Below are 16,696 nucleotides of genomic sequence, written 5' to 3'. Positions count from 1 at the left end.
TTCAAATTCCCACTGATTATTGATGGGCCTGTAGTATAATTCTATCAAAATAATTTACTTACATCTTGAGTTCTACCCATATGACCTTGCTAGATGTTACTCACATGATATGCTGTCTAAGTACTATCATGATATTCTCACTTATCAATGGTGCAACTCCCACTCATCTCTTAACCTTCACCACTATGATACCTGTAGCATCTGTATTCCAGAAAGTTGAGCTGCCTGTCCTGCCCATATCTCAACAATGTTTCTGTAATGGCAATAGTATGTTGTCAGGATTATTGCATTAAAATAAATACAGTTTAGCCTAACAAAGCTCCCTCAAAGGGATAGCACGCTACGTGACTCCCTTGTCCACTCGTCTCTTCCCACTGATTTCCCTCCTGGCACACCCTTACAAGAGGAACTAGTGCCACAGCTACCAGTACACCACCTCCCTCATTACCATTCAGGGCCCCAAACAGTCCTTCCAGGTGAGGCAACACTTCACCTGCGAGACTGTTGGGGTCATCTACTGTATCCGGTACTCCTGGTGTGGCCTGCTGTATGTTGGTGAGACCCAACATAGATTGGGAGACCACTTCACCAAGCACCTTTGCAATGTTCACCACAAAAAGTAGGATTTCCTTGCGTCCACCCATTTCAATTTTACTTACCTTTCCCATTCCGACATGTCAGTCCATGGCCTCCTCTACTGTTAAGATGAGACTACACTCAGGTTGGAGGAACAACATCTTATATTCTGTCTGGGTAGCCTCCAACCTGATGGCATGAACATCGATTTCTCGAACTTCCATTAATTGTTCCCCACTCCTCTCCTTCACCATTCCCTATTCTTGTTTCCCTCTCACACCTTCTCTTCTTACCTCCCCATCACCTCCCTCTGGTGCTCCTCCCCCTTCCCTTTCTTCCATGGTCTTCTGTCCTCTCCTATTAGACTCCCCCTTCTCCAGCCCTTTTATCTCTTCCACCAATCAACTTCCCAGCACTTTAATTCAGCTCTTCCCCCCCCTTCCAGTTTCACCTATCATCTGCCACCTTGTACTTCTTCCTCCCCTCCCCCCACCTTCTTGTTCTGACTTCTTGTCCTTTCCTTTCCAGTTCTGATGAAGGGTTTTGGCCCGAAATGTCAACTGTTTATTCCCGTCCATAGATGCTTGCTGAGTTGCTGAGCTCCTCTAGCACATTGTGTGTATTTCTCCCTCCCTGTTCTGACTACTTGACTTTCTCACTTTAATCTATTTATATTTACTTCATTTTTCTCATCTTATACAGTACAACTTTGGGTACCACACCCTTGCCAGACAAGTTCAAGCCCTCCAAAGTTATTCTCCCCACAAGGATATGGGTCCTCCTTTGGTTCAGATACAACCTGTCTCTCTTGGAGAAGTCCCCTCTGCCCCGTGAAACAGAATCTTTTCAACACTTTCATTATCCTCCTATTTAGACCCTCATTGGTTCATTGCACAGGGAGTAATCCAGAGATTACAACCGTCAATGTCCTACATTTTTATGTTTGTTCATTTTGTACACCACATTCATTTTTCTACCGACATCATAAGTACCAATGCCTATAACGACTTCTGGCTGCTTGCCCTCCCACTTAATGCTTAGATTGAAATAATAAAGTCAAATAAGAAATCATTGCTGCAGCTGCTTAACTTTGGAGAAATAGAACAGAAAATAAGACTTAAGGTATGCCCTTCATGAGTTTGATTAATGTAAGTCAAATGAAAACCCTTAGGTTTGCATATGTAGCTGTTCATAAAACTTCTCTATCATATTTCAATTGTTCCTTTTAAAGCACTGATTCTGTTATAAATCTCCATGTTTTTATTCATAACAATTTGGAATGCTGTGCCTACATAATCTAACCTCCCATAAATTAGGTCATAAAGTTTTTTAGAGTCTGTTTATAATGTTCAAAACTTGTGAATGGATAACATTTTAAGTCTGCTTATTGCACGTGACTTTTTTTGAATGTTTCTGTCTTTTGATGTATCTGGTAAAACCTGAAACCTTTTGTTTTCTTAGAAGCCTGGAAAGCAGTGCCCTAAGTTTCTCTCAGAAAAGCCAGCAGTTCTGCTTGGAACAGCTTGTATCTGTCCGTAAAAATAAAACTTCTTGAGACTTCCATACAAATGTGTATACAAGACAGAAGTCCCAAGTCATGTGAGAGGTGCAGTTTCCCAAAGTTTGCCTCATTTGACACATAAGACGTTTCTGGGATTTTGTGTGTTTTACAACCCATCACTGTCAGAGGAAAATCTTGATATGCCTGATCTTGGTAGATGGTTAGTATATTGAAGTGCTTTTTTCATTTCAACAGAGAGGGAATTTGATCCCAACAGACATTGTGGTGTTATGGATCCTGAGACAAAGAAGCCATGTACAAGGTCACTTACCTGCAAGGTATTCCTTTTGCTCAGAATGATTGGTTGTCTTACATTTGTAATATTTGTGTTGGAGTTTTGAGGAGAGAATTTAATTTGCAGCCTGTCATTGTACATATGTAATAGTATAGTATTTAAATACATAATAAAAAGGCAGCTACCTCACATCTAAATTATTTGTCATACTTTTAGTCATGTCAGCAATGCAGTAAGACTTACTATTTATAACTTGTGTAATTTTTTTAATTGCCTTATGATTGCAAGCATCATTTCATCCCAGATTTGGTATTTTGTGTTCGTTCCTTAATTTTTCTTCCGGCCTCTCTACAGACCCATTCACTTAACCATCGGAGAGCAGTGCCGGGTCGAAGGAAACAATTTGACATTCTTCTTGCTGAACACAAAGCTCGCTCGAGGGAGAAAGAAACTGTGAAAGATAAGGAGCACCCTCAGATGTCAAAGGACATTCTTCAGAGCCAATCAATGCCTACACAAGAGCAGGTTACAGGATCTTTAACAAACTCTGGTTTAGAGACTAAACTTGCATCGCCAGCAAAATCTAGATCATTGAACACTGCTCTTGCTAGGTGAGTTGCACTGTTGATTTTTCTTTTGTATGTATTTGTCAACACTGTTCTGAAAATTAACTTAAGAACTTTATCAAGTGATTTCGAGCTGTATCATGAATATGTTCCTACTGCTTAAAGCAGCGTTCAGAATTGCCAAGGAAATTGTAGGGCCTGTTCATCCATCAGCACGAGTCTGTTGGCCTGAGTACAACATAAGTAAACTTAGGCTGCCAAATGGATAAAGCAATTTCGGTTTGTTACATTTGAGTTTTGAACTCTGTCAGCACCAGCTATTATACTGGAGCTGATGCAGCATTATTCTAGCCTGGAACCATGTACTTCAACTCCTGAACCATAGCTTATCTTCCATGTACAATTGTGGTTTTTGTGTATTCGACGAAGATAGGTCCTCAAGCTGACACTAAGTCTTGTCATATCAGTGCAGAAGGTCACAGGGAAGATAGGTCAGATTGGGATGAGATAACATGGCAGACAACAGCTGCTTCTTTTCATTTCCCTGGTCCATCTGGCTTATTTTACAGTAGACATGTAACCATCTACATATCTATCTCATAGCAAGGTGTCTGAGTTTCTTGTGCTTTTTCCTTGATAAATGTAATGTAAGCTGAGAATTGAACCTCAATTTCCATCCGAGTAGGTAGCAGCTTCAGTTAACTTGCTTTCTCTGTCTGCATCAGATCTGTCCAGTTCTGCTGCAAATAATCCATCTCTGACATACACCTGTTTTTTTTCTCTCTCTCCATTAGTTCAACTAGACGTGCTGGGCATGAACCCATAGCTCTGCATTTCATACCTTTTCTGTTCCTTTGTCATCTCACTCTTTTGCTGCTCGTTTTTCATAGCCTTTGTTCATTTCTCTCTCTATCAACCCTCATTAACCCATGATGAGCTCTGCAACCTATCTCCATGGCAGACCAGACCTTTTCCTATCAGAAATAGTCCTTAAGTCCTATTCACCCCTTCTCCACTCTCTCAGCACTTGAAGCCTAACATTTCCTTTTCTCTTCAGTTTTGATGTAAAGCCTTTGACCTGGGAAGTTAATTCTGTTTCTCTTTCCGCAAATGCCGCCCTGTCTTACATGCACCAACCACATCATTCAAAATACTTAGTTTTTGATTAAAAAAAACATAGCAAACAATGAAAACTTCAGCCTGCACATTATATCACCATATACTAAAAATGGGAATCTTGGGAATTGATTTATTCTTGGCACATGTCCTGAGATACAGTGAGAACAATTGCATGTAATCCAAAAAGATTATTCCAAACATGAATATTTAATAAAAGTAATAGCAGTAGAGAATATAGTGTTACAGTTACAGGGAAAATGAAGTTCAGATAGAAAATGAAGGTGCACGGGTCATGACAGGTAGGTCATGAATTCATCCTTATTGTATAAGAGCTCACTGTATGACTGCTTTACTGCTCAGAATCCTGATGAGCAATGCTGGGAGAATTTTGCAAGTTGCACCATTGTAGTAATAAATTGAAATGGGTATCTAATTTGGGGACATTTTTATAAATTACAATACGATTTAGTGTTTAGAAAACAAAAACAGTAGATGGTTTGTTTAAATTATAATGGGGCAAGATTAGGCCATTTGGCCTATTGAATCTGCTCTGCCATTCCATCATGACTGATTTTTATTTTACAAATTTATTTTTATTTTTACTTTCCCTCTCAACTCCATTCTCCTGGCTTCTGCCCGTACTCTTTGATGCCCTTACTAATCCAGAGCCTATCAACCTCTGCTAATATATACCCAATGATTTGTCCTCCTCAGCTGTCTGTGGCAATGAATTCCATAGATTCACCATCCTCTAGCTAAAGAAATTCCTCCTAATCTCTGTTCCAAAAAGATGTCTTGTAAAAGGATGTTCATCATAAAAATAATCTTGGAAATTTTTAATGCAAATCAACCTTAAGTAACTGGCTGATAAAGATGCTGACATTTTTTTCAGCATCAACCTGGCTTTTACAGCAATGTCCCCTGGAAGATGAATTCTTGGGAGAAATAGAGTTAATAATGCAATTTTCTCATCTGTATCACATCATTCTATCCAGTCAACCAACGTTACTCCAATATGATGCTTGCAAACACCAATTTTCCTCAGGAAGCATTTGTCAGAAATTTAAAGCATTACTAGAACATGTCATGTTCTTCCATATTGTTGCTCAATCACAACATGTATTTCTTAGCAGCAGCTTGATTTTGAAGAGCTGCTCTTACATTGTGTGCATACTCATAAGCTCCACTGCAGAACAGGATCTTGATTCTGAACCGTGTTCACATTGACTGCGATTTTGAGTGAGGGTTACCGCTATTTTTCTCTTACCAGTGTTGCTTCCCTGGAAGACTCACTGGTATACCACGTGAGCTGATGTTGTGCGTCAGATGTTAGAGGTAGCAGAAGTCCAAAGGAAGGAGTGCAGGCACTATCCACTGTCTGGTGAGATCCACCTGCTTGGCTTCTCTGATGAGTAATGCTTTTAGAGGTTGTTGATGAAGTTAGCTGGGAGAAAGATCTATAATCTTTCCCAAAGGTAGGTTCAACTGCTCCCAACATTCTGAGATATTCTCTCTTCTCCCCCTTCCCCAGTCATTCTCTCTTCAGGCAGAAGATATAAAAGCCTGAAAGCACACACTACCAGGCCTAAGGACAGCTTCTACCCTACTCTTTTAAGACTACTGAATAGTTCCCTAGCATGATAAGGTGGACTGTTGACATCACCCTCTACCTCGCTGTGACCTTGCACCTTACTGTCTAGCTGTACTGCAACTTCTCTGTAGCTTTTGCACTTTATTCTGCATTCTGTTATCTTGTTCTACAGTAATGCACTGTGTAACGATTTAATTTGTATGAACAGTATGCAGGTCAAGCTTTTCATTGTAATTTGGTACAAGCAACAACTCTGCTGATGAAAGTCAAATTCCCTATCACCCAAAACTTTTATCCTCCACATCTTCACAGGTAGCCGCAACTGTCCTGTGATGTACCTCACAGTTTGCTGCTCACTGCTGCTTCCTGCACTAATTATTCTTCTGCAGAAGACATTCCAGGCTTTCTCCTAGTGTTGGCAGAATTCAAGACCCAGAGCTCAACATTTGGGTGCTGGCTTCTGTCCCGACTCTGCCGTTCAGTAAAAGCCAAAGGGCCAGCTGGGGTCAAATGAAAAATGGCATCAAATTCTGCCAGCTACAGCACTCTGGAGACACACCCAGGACTCAGCAAATTATCTCATACTTTTCAGTCAACCCAAAGAAGCTGCTCAGTGGGTCAGGTAGCATCTATGGTGGGATATCAGTAGTCAAGTCCAGATGAGGAGCTTCGACCCAAAATGACTGTCCATTTCCCTCCGTAGATGCTGTTTGACCCATTGAGTTCCTTGGCTCAGTTGTTTGTTGATCCAGGTTTACAGCATCTGCAATCTGTTTTGCCTCCCATACTGTTGTTTGCTGTCTCCTGCACTATACAGACAACAGCTGAGCCCAGGGTGGGAAGGGATGGAGATGCAACATAACGTCCATGAAATTGGCAGAAGATCCAGCTGATGGTGGTTTGGATGGCCTTGCCCAAGTAACAGGCAGAGCTGAGAAAGGCCTGAACCCCCTCTTGTGTGACTGCCCTCCCCCTCTTACTTCATTGAAATGACTTCTCTCAGCCTGCTTATGCTCACCTTATCTGTCTGTAGGACAGCCATGCTGCTTGTTTTTGTCTTAATCATTATAGTCTCTCAAAAGAGAGCATCATTGACCATTTAAATCTCTCCTCCCCCCTCCCCCAAAACAAAAGAACTCTCTTTGAAGTATTCTAGTACAGACTTGGGCTGAGGATAAAATTAAAATTTGAACATACATTATCAGCTTAGGGTCAAACCGCCTCTTGGCACTTTGCCTTGTGGTTCACACGAGGGAAAATAGCACTAGCAGGGTATAAACTTTATAAGATAAATGGAAACTTATCTCTCATTCCACACTGCTGTCTGACCTGCTGAGTATTTCGTGTACTTTCCTATTTCAAATTTTCTGCCACTTCAATAATTCAATATTTATATTGTTCAGGTGATCTCCCTTGTGAAGTATTGTGATAGTTTACACTGAATACGTATACTTAATGGCTGAATATCTACTGAACAAATTACAGGAAAATCAGCATATAAAATTAGTCTTAGAAGTTTAAGACAACATTTTAGAATATTCTGTGCTGTTTGGGACTCAACATTCCAGCTGGCAAACAAGGAAATAGAGAGCACCAGCACCGATTCACTGGTGTGCTCAGAGATATGAGAAAGTGCAGATATGGTGAAGGATTGAAGACCTGGAGCTAATTTTGTTTGAGGAAAGGATTGGGTTGATTTAATGTGTAGAATCACCTACCCTGAAGAAACTTAACTCTTCTCTTTGAAGGGAGTTCAGTGAAACTCTCTCTCACGGCTCCCTCTCTGTGATCTCTGCTGCTGTCAGACTCTTCGGCCATGTGCTCACCCAGACTCGCTATCACAGCCACGTGTCCTTCCTGGGAACTTGTCTTCACCTCCGTCTTGTTCCATATAACTTCCAGCTTTGTTTTCAGGCTTCTCAGTGTGGACCAACCCTGGATCCCAGATATCTGCATTTGAATGATTGCTTCTCCCTCCGTACTCTATGCGCCACCCTCTCCACTATGCAGAGATACCTGTAGGCCCTGTCTCAGTCTCTGCCAGAGCTCTGGGCCTCTCTTTCCACTGCCTGCCATGGACTTCTCCAACATTTCATCCTCTGCCGGATCCATGCCTTCAGCTGCTGGTTCCTCACCTTCCTCGCATTGAGGAAGGATCAGAATATCACCCATTTTAAAACTGCAGCCCCTTACCGCCTCCTGCTCAGACATCAACTCGATCAGATGACTCTAGACCATGGATTCTGCTGTCTCCAAATCTGGTTCCAATGGTCCTGGGAACCTCCAGACTAAAGATTTTTCTGTCTTTCGCTTGGCCCTTGATTCAATTGGACACCTCTAGGCTGTAGATCCCACTGTCTCCAACTCCGGTTCCAACCGCCCTGGGTTTCACCAGACTGCGAATTACGCGGCCTCCAGCCCCAACCCTAGCCGTCCCCATTTCCAAGCTAAGATTGTTCCCACTGCCACTGGGGCCTTGGGCTCCACTTCCTTCACCACTACTTCCCAACCTCGGGTCTGTCAGGCTCCTCCATCATCTTTTGGGTTCTCAGAGCCTCCATCTTTGTCTCAAAACATCTTCCCTGAACATCCAATCCTTCCCTTTTCTCTGACGCCACCATTTCTCTTCCCACCTCTGATCTGAGCTCTAGTCCCTGCCGTATATTCATCAATCTCTCCAACCTTCCCCTCTCTGAGGCGGAATGTTTTGTCCCCAGCAAAGGCCTTAACTTTGTTCCCCTTTGCCTGCACCTCAGTGAGTTCCACACCCATCACGACACCAAACTCTTCCGTTGCCTCTGTCTCTGAGTCTACTTCTTTGCCAAGACTTCCCCACCCTCCAGTGATAACCCTTTCTCCCATATCCAACCACCCTCCTCTTCTTGGAGACACTGCACTGGTTCTCTACCAGACATCAAATGGCTTGACCGGCATTTCTCTCTCCTCTTCGAACCTTATCCCCTCTGAACACAGTGCCCTCCATTCTCTCTGCACCAAACCCAACCTCACCATCAAACCCGCAGACAAAGGGGTTGCTGTTGTAATGTGATGGACTGATCTTTACCTTGCTGAGGCCAGGCGGCAACTCTCAGACACCTCCTCTTACTTACCCCTTAAAAAATGACCCCTCTCAGGACTATCAGAGTATTGTCTCTGACACTATTACCAACCTCATCGACTTTGAAGGTCTCCCTTCCACAGCCACCAATCTCATAGTTCTCTTACTCTGCACATTTCTACCTTCTACCCAAGTTTCACAAACTTAATTGTTTCTGCCTGCTCCTGCCCCACTGGACTTGAGTCTGCATACCTTCAGTCCCTTCTCACCTACATTCATGACACATCACATGCTCTCAAACTCCTTAACAACTTTCAATTCCCTGGCTCTGATCGCCTCATTTTCACCTTGGATGTTCAGTCCCTATATATGTCTATTACCCCATCAAGAAGGCTACAAAGCTGTCTGCTTCTTTCTTGACAAAAGACCCAACCAGTTCCTTTATACCACCACTCTCCTCCATCTAGAAAAACTGGTCTTCACCCTCAACAATTTCTTTTTCAGCTTCCTACCATTTTCTACAAGCTCAGTGTGTAACCAAGAGCGCCTGCATGGGTCCCAGCTATTCCTGCCTTTTCCTTAGCTAGGTAGAACTGTCCATGTTCCAAGCCTTCTCTGGTAATGCTTCCGAATTCTTTGATGCGTTGCATTGAAGGTGCTGCTTCATGCACCCATGCCAAGCTTGTCAAGTTCATCAACTTTGTCTCCATCTTCCACACTGCACTTAGATTCACTTGGTCCATTTCTGACACCTCTCTCCCTTTCTTAATCTCCCTGACTCCTTCACTGGCGACAAATAATCTGTTGATATCTATAATAAATCCACTGTTTCCAGGGCTATCTCGACTGTACCCCTTTCTATCCTGTTTCCTGTAAAAATACTATTCCCTTTTTGCAGTTACTTTGACCCTGTTGCATCTGTTCCCAGGATGACACTTTCTTTTCCAGGACATCAAAGATGTTCTCCTTCAAAGAATGAGGTTTCCTTTCTCCAGCATTGATTATGCCCTGACCTGCATCTCCTGGACACCATCTCTTCCTGCCGTCTCAATAGAGATGGAGTTCCTCTTGTCCTCACCCACCACCCCCTGAGCCTCTGCATCCAACACATCATTCTGTGCAACCTCCACCATGTACAACCATACCCTACCACCAAACACAACTTTGCTTTCTTCCTCCCATCTCCCCCCCATTCTCTGCTTTCCGCAAGAATCACTCTGTCTGTGATTCCCTTGTCCATTCATTCCTCCCCATTAATCTCCTTCCTAGCACTTGTCCCAGCTGCACCTGCCCAGTTACCCCCTCCCTCAGTTCCATTCAGAGCCCCAAACTGTCCTTCCAGGTGAGGCAACAGTTCACCTGTAAATCTGTTGGAGTTGTCTACTGTATCCAGTGTTCCCAATGTAGATTGGGGACTGGTTTGTCAAGCACCTTAGCTCCTTCTGCAAAAAGCAGTACTTCCCAGTGCCAGCCATTTAAATTTCTATTCCCATTCCCATATAGTCATGTCAGTCCATGGTCTCCTGTTTTGCCACGATGAGGCCACTCTCAGGGTGCAGGAGCAGCACCTCATATTCCATCTAGGTAGCCTCCAACCTGATGACATGAACCTCGATTTCTTCAACTTCCGGTAATTTTTCCCCTCATGCTTCCTTCTTCATTTCCCCATTGTGACCTCTTATCTCTTCTTACCTGCCTATCAACTCCCTCTGGTGTCCCTCTTCCTTCCCTTTCTCCCTTGATCCACTTTCCTCTATCAGATTTCTTCTCCAGGCCTTTGCCCTTTCCACTTATCACACCACAGCTTCTTACTTACCACCTCTCCCCCTCCACCAGCCTTCACCTATCACCTTCAGGATTGTCCTCCTTTCCCTCCTCCCAGCACCTTCTTATTCTGGCGTCTTTCCCTTTCCTTTCCTTCCTAATGAAGGGTCTCGGCCTGAAACGTCGACTGTTTATTCATTTCCATAGATGCCTTCTGACCTGTTGAGTTCCTTCAACATTTTATATGCGTTAATATGTTAAAATATGTCATGGAACTGAACAGATAGAAACTGAAAGCAAAACTTGACCTTAGTACTTTCTGGAAAAACAGGGCTAATTTTGAGGAATTAGACAAAATCTAGCAGAGGTTGATTGAACTTGTTTGAAGGAAAAGGAATGAATAGCAAGTGGGAGGCTTTAAACAGTGTGATATCAAAAGTTCAGGAGCAGCATAAATCTGGAATTCATTGCCACAGACAGCTGTGGAGGCCAATTCACTGGGTATATTTAAAGCAGAAGTAGATAGGTTCTTGATTAGTCAAGCCTTCAAAGGTTATGGAGTTAAGAGAGATAATGAATCAGCCATAATAAATGGCAGAGCAGACTCGATGGGCCGAATGGCCTAATTCTGCTTCTATGTCTAACGGCCTTATGTTTCTGTTAGGGTGAAGGGTAAACCTGGCAGTATTAGGGAACCCTGGCTGATAAGAGATAGTGAGGCTTTATTCAAGAAAAAGAAGGAAGGATACATTAGGGTTCAGAGGTGAGAGATTAGTGAATCCCTTAACCATAAAGAGATTAAGAATGCTCTTAAGAGCAAAAGCAGAAAGACAAAAGGAGGGTAATGCACACAAAATGCTGGAGGAGCTCAGCAGGCCAGGTAGCATCTATGGAAAAGAGTACAGTTGAGATATTTGGGGCTGAGACCAGTCCTACCGAAGAGTCTCGACTGTACTGACTTGGGAAAGAGTACTCTTAGCACTCAGCAGAGCTGCCTATGTCTCAAGCCACAAAGGGTGAGACTTTTCACGAATATATCTTGGTTACTAATTGTTGTTCAAGAGATAAATGAAAAAAGTGATGATGTTTCGGAAATCATTTGTTATTACCAGGGAGGAGGTATTTGCAGCCTTACAGCAATTAAAGTGGATAAATACTCAGGACTACCACCTGCATGCCTGGACGTTGTACAAGGCTTGAGAAGAAATTGCAGAGATAATTTCTTCATTGTTAGCCACAGGTGAAGTTGCTGAAGATGAGAACAATGAGGACGGATGATACAAAAATAGGTGGAGGCCCGGGTAGTGTTGACAAAACTGGGAATCTGCAGAAGGACTTAGAGGAGAGAATGGACAAAGATGGGATACAGTGCAGGGAAGTGTATGAGAAAGCATTTTGGGTGAAGGAATAAAGGCATAGATTATTTTATAAATTTAGTGAATTCAGAATTCACAGGTGCAAAGGGACTTGGGAGACCTAGCACAAGACTCTCTAAAGGTTGAGTCAGTAGTAAGGAAGGCAAATGCAATGTGAGCATTCATTTCAAGAGTCATAGTCATACTTTATTGATCCCGGGGGAAATTGGTTTTTGTTACAGTTGCGCCATAAATAATAAATAGTAATAAAACCATAAATAGTTAAATAGTAATATGTAAATTATGCCAGGAAATAAGTCCAGGACCAGCTTATTGGCTCAGGGTGTCTGACCCTCCAAGGGAGGAGTTGTAGAGTTTGATGGCCACAGGCAGGAATGACTTCCTATGACGCTCTGTGGTGCATCCCGGTGGAATGAGTCTCTGGCTGAATGTACTCCTGTGTCCAACCAGTCCATTATGTAGTGGATGGGAGACATTGTCCAAGATGGCATGCAACTTGGACAGCATCCTCTTTTCAGACACCACCGTCAGAGAGTCCAGTTCCATCCCCACAACATCACTGGCCTTATGAATGAGTTTGTTGATTCTGTTGGTGTCTGCCACCCTCAGTCTGCTGCCCCAGCACACAACAGCAAACATGATAGCACTGGCCACCACAGACTCGTAGAACATCCTCAGCATCGTCCGGCAGATGTTAAAGGACCTCAGTCTCCTCAGGAAATAGAGATGGCTCTGACCCTTCTTGTCGACAGCCTCAGTGTTCTTTGACCAGTCCAGTTTATTGTCAATTCGTATCCCCAGGTATTTGTAATCCTCCACCATGTCCACACTGACCCCCTGGATGGAAACAGGGGTCACCGGTACCTTAGCTTTCCTCAGGTCTACCACCAGCTCCTTAGTCTTTTTCACATTAAGCTGCAGATAATTCTGCTCACACCATGTGACAAAGTTTCCTACCGTAGCCCTGCACTCAGCCTCATCTCCCTTGCTGGTGCATCCAACTATGGCAACGTCATCAGAAAACTTCTGAAGGTGACAAGACTCTGTGCAGTAGTTGAAGTCCGAGGTGTAAATGGTGAAGAGAAAGGGAGACAAGACAGTCCCCTGTGGAGCCCCAGTGCTGCTGATCACTCTGTCGGACACACAGTGTTGCAAGCACACGTACTGTGGTCTGCCAGTCAGGTAGTCAAGAATCCATGATACCAGGGAAGCATCCACCTGCATTGCTGTCAGCTTCTCACCCAGCAGAGCAGGGCGGATGGTGTTGAACGCACTGGAGAAGTCAAAAAACATGACCCTCACAGTGCTCGCTGGCTTGTCCAGGTGGGCGTAGACATGGTTCAGCAGGTAGACGATGGCATCCTCAACTCCTAGTCGGGGCTGGTAGGCGAACTGGAGGGGATCTAAGTGTGGCCTGACCATAGGCCAGAGCAGCTCCAGAACAAGTCTCTCCAGGGTCTTCATGATGTGCGAGGTCAATGCCACCAGTCTGTAGTCATTGAGGCCGCTGGGGCGCGGCGTCTTCGGCACAAGGATGAGGCAGGACGTCTTCCACAGCACAGGAACCCTCCGGAGCCTCAGACTCAGGTTGAAGACATGGCGAACATATAGCTGAGGGGCACAGGCTTTGCGCACCCTGGTACTGACACCATCCGGTCCTGCAGCCTTGCTTGAGTTGAGACGTTTCAGCTGTCTTCTCAGCTGTTCAGCTGTGAAGCCCACCGTGGTGGTTTCGTGTGGGGAAGGGGTATAGTAATGAGAGCAGGGTGAGGGACTGTGAGGACGGGTAGGAGGGGAGAGTGGAATATGTGTTGGTTGGGGGCCGACAACAGATGACTCGTGGGGGATGGGCAGGGGCCACAATGTCAAATCTGTTAAAGAACAGGTTAAGAGGACTAGAATATAAAACACAAGAATGTAATGCTGAGTCTTTACAAGGCATTGGTCAGACTACATTTGAAATATTGTGAGCAGTTTTGGACCCCATATCCAAGATAAAATGTGCTGGCATTGGAGAAATCCAAAGGAAATTTTCAAGAATGCTCCCAGGAATGAAAAGGTTAATGGATGAGCCGCATTTGATGTCTCTGGGCCTATACTTTCTACAGATCAGAAGAATGAAGGGGAGATCTCATTGAAATCTACCGAATATTGAAAGGCCTAGCTAGAGTGGATGTGGGGATGATGTTTCCTTCAGTGGGGGACTCTTGAACCAGAGAGCAGAGCCTCAGAAAAGAAGGATGTCAATATAATATTGATAAACCCTCTCTTTTCTTCTATTTTCGAGTTAGATCAGCTTGTAAAGCCTACGGCTTTCCTTGGGGGTCAGATTTAAAGGACCATCCCATTTTAAGTTGGATACAGAGTGCTCCAGGACAGATAGTGTCATATATCTATGATAAATTAAACTCCCAGAATTATATGTCCACATCGGGAAGGAAAGCCTGGGATAGAGACGTATCTGAATTAGGACAAGACTTGGACTGGGATGCGATTTGGGATAATGCTGCCAGTGCTTCGAAAAACCCAAATCATCGGTATATGCACTTGAAATTTTGTCATAGAGCATATTTAACACCGAGAATTAGACATCAAATGGGACTGGTTCCTGACCCACATTGCTCATTTTGTCCCCACTGAACCTTTGGCTGTTTATACATGTTGTATGTGAATGTCCAGGGGTTTTTGGTTTGTGGGGGAAGGTTATCAGTACTCTTACAGAACTTACAGGGGCACAATTACCAATGGGCCCCGCTGTACATCTTCTAAATGATGACTCCCACCTTTCCCTTACGGAAAAACATGCAAAATCTGGCTGGAAGGCTAGACTGCAGCTAAGAAGATTGTAGGCCAGCGTTGGAAACCTCTCCATGATATTTCAAATACTCACTGGCTTCAGAGCTTTTTGGACATTTCTTGCCTGGAACTTTCATCAGCAAGAGAAAATGATGCACGACCAAACACAATCTTAATGTGGACAAATTTGATATCTAACTTAAAAGATCTTTTGTTAAAATAGGAATGCTTTGTGTATGTACTACTATTCAGTTGGTTGGTGGAGGGGAGAGGGATGGGGGGGAGAGAGGGGTGGGGGGGTGGTGATGAAGGTTGGGGGGTGGCTGGGTTAAATAGTCAAAATGTAATTGGCAATTGGTTGTATTGAATTTAATTTGTTGGTGTTGCAATAAAAAATTAATAATAAAAGAAAAGAAGGATGTCCACTTAGAACAAAGATGAGATGGAATTTCTTTTGCTAGAGAGTAGTAAAGCTGTGGAATTTGTTGCCACAGGTGGCTGTGGAAGCTGTCATTTGGTATATTTCAAGTGGAAGTTGGTTCTTCATTAGTGAAGGTGTCAAGGGTTACGGGGAGAAGGCTGGAAAATTGGGTTGAGAGAGAAAATAAATGATTTATTATTGAATGATGGAGCAAACACAATGGACTGAATGGGTAAATTTTGCTCCTGTGTCTTATGATCTTATGGAAGGTGGCTCATGTTGTTTCATTGTTTATGAACATTAGCAAGGAGAAAGCAGGAAACTACAGGCCAGTCAGCCTGACATCTGGAGTTGGGAAGATCAGAAGGGTATTCTAAAGGATGGGATCTACCAATGTTTGGTTATACTGGGTCTGATTATCAGACATGGCATGGCTCTGTGCATGGAAAGTCATGCTTGGAAAATCTTTTGAGTTTTTTGAAGAAGTAACCAGAAAGGTAAATGAGAGTAAGAAAGTTGGGTCCCCTGGAACCCAGGAAATTTGTAGTCAACTGGATTCAAAATTGGTTCAGTCATAGGAAGCAGTGGGTGATGATTAAAGATTGTTTCTTGGAATGGAAGCTGGTGACTAGCGGTGTGCTGCAGGGGTTAGTGATGGGATCCTTGTTATTATTTATATAAATGATTTGGAAGTGAGTGAACAAGGCTTGATTGGTAGGTTTGTGGATGATGCAAAATTAGGAAGTGCTGTTGATAGTGAAGAAGGTTCTTGATCAGTTTGGGAAGTGGACTGAGGAATGGCAAATGGACTTCAATTGAGGTAGTAAGAGATGTTGCATTTTGGAAAACCACACAGTGTAGGATTTATACTATGAATGGTAGCGCACTAGGGAGTGTAATGAAAGAGATGGGTGAAGGAGTACACGTGCCTGTTCATTGAATATAGTATCACAAGTAGACAGGGTGGTGAAAACAGTGTCTAGCACACTGGCCTCCCTCTATCAGTCAGACACTGAGTATAAGAGTTGGGACGTTAAGTTTGAGTTGTAATAGCTGTGAGGAATACTGTGTGTGGCTTTGTTAGCCCTGTTAGAGGGAAAATATGGTCAAATTGGAAAAGAACAGAGGAAAAGTTTTTGAATATTTTTGCCAGGACGAGAAGTCCTGAGTTATAAGGAGGGGTGGGCCAGGTTGAGTCTTTATTCCCTGGAATGTAGGAGAATGAGTGGCGACTTTATTCTTGATACCCAAGGTAGGGACGAAGATTTACCATAAGGGGAGTGGGAAGATTTAAAAGGAACTGAAGGAGCAACTTTTTCCACGCAAAGGGTGAGTATATAGAATGAGCTCCCAGAAGAAGAGGTTGAAGTAGATACAATAGTATCGTATCTTAGATAAGAACATGGAGGGCCGGCTGGGATGTGACCAAAAGAAGGAAATTGGGACTAGCTTGGTGGGCATGAACTCATTGGGCTGAAGGACCTGTATCTGCACTGTATTGCCCTATGACATTTTCAAATGAGAGAACAAGTGTAAGAAATTCAGGGCATAGAAAGGGAGGAGCCCTTTGCAGAGGGTTATGAGATTGTGATGTGGACTACCAGAGTTAGTGATTGAACCAGAGATTTCTAAG

At 43.5% G+C, this 16,696-nt stretch overlaps 1 protein-coding gene across 14 annotated transcripts in view; it reads left to right on the top strand.

The window, feature by feature from the left end:
• Positions 1 to 16,696, top strand: part of LOC134351683 (ataxin-7-like protein 1) — a 258,916-nt gene that overhangs the window by 225,352 nt on the left and 16,868 nt on the right. For all 14 annotated transcript variants that reach the window (XM_063058175.1, XM_063058184.1, XM_063058177.1 and 11 more), the window contains 2 exons: positions 2,333 to 2,415; positions 2,727 to 2,983. In XM_063058175.1, the coding sequence (XP_062914245.1) occupies positions 2,333 to 2,415; positions 2,727 to 2,983 (340 nt within the window). The remainder of the gene's footprint in view (positions 1 to 2,332; positions 2,416 to 2,726; positions 2,984 to 16,696) is intronic.

The sequence above is a fragment of the Mobula hypostoma genome, chromosome 9, assembly GCF_963921235.1.
Source record: "Mobula hypostoma chromosome 9, sMobHyp1.1, whole genome shotgun sequence".
Classification (NCBI taxonomy): domain Eukaryota; kingdom Metazoa; phylum Chordata; class Chondrichthyes; order Myliobatiformes; family Myliobatidae; genus Mobula; species Mobula hypostoma.
The sequence above is the reverse complement of the archived record's forward strand: the minus strand, read 5'-3'. Positions and strand labels throughout refer to the sequence as shown.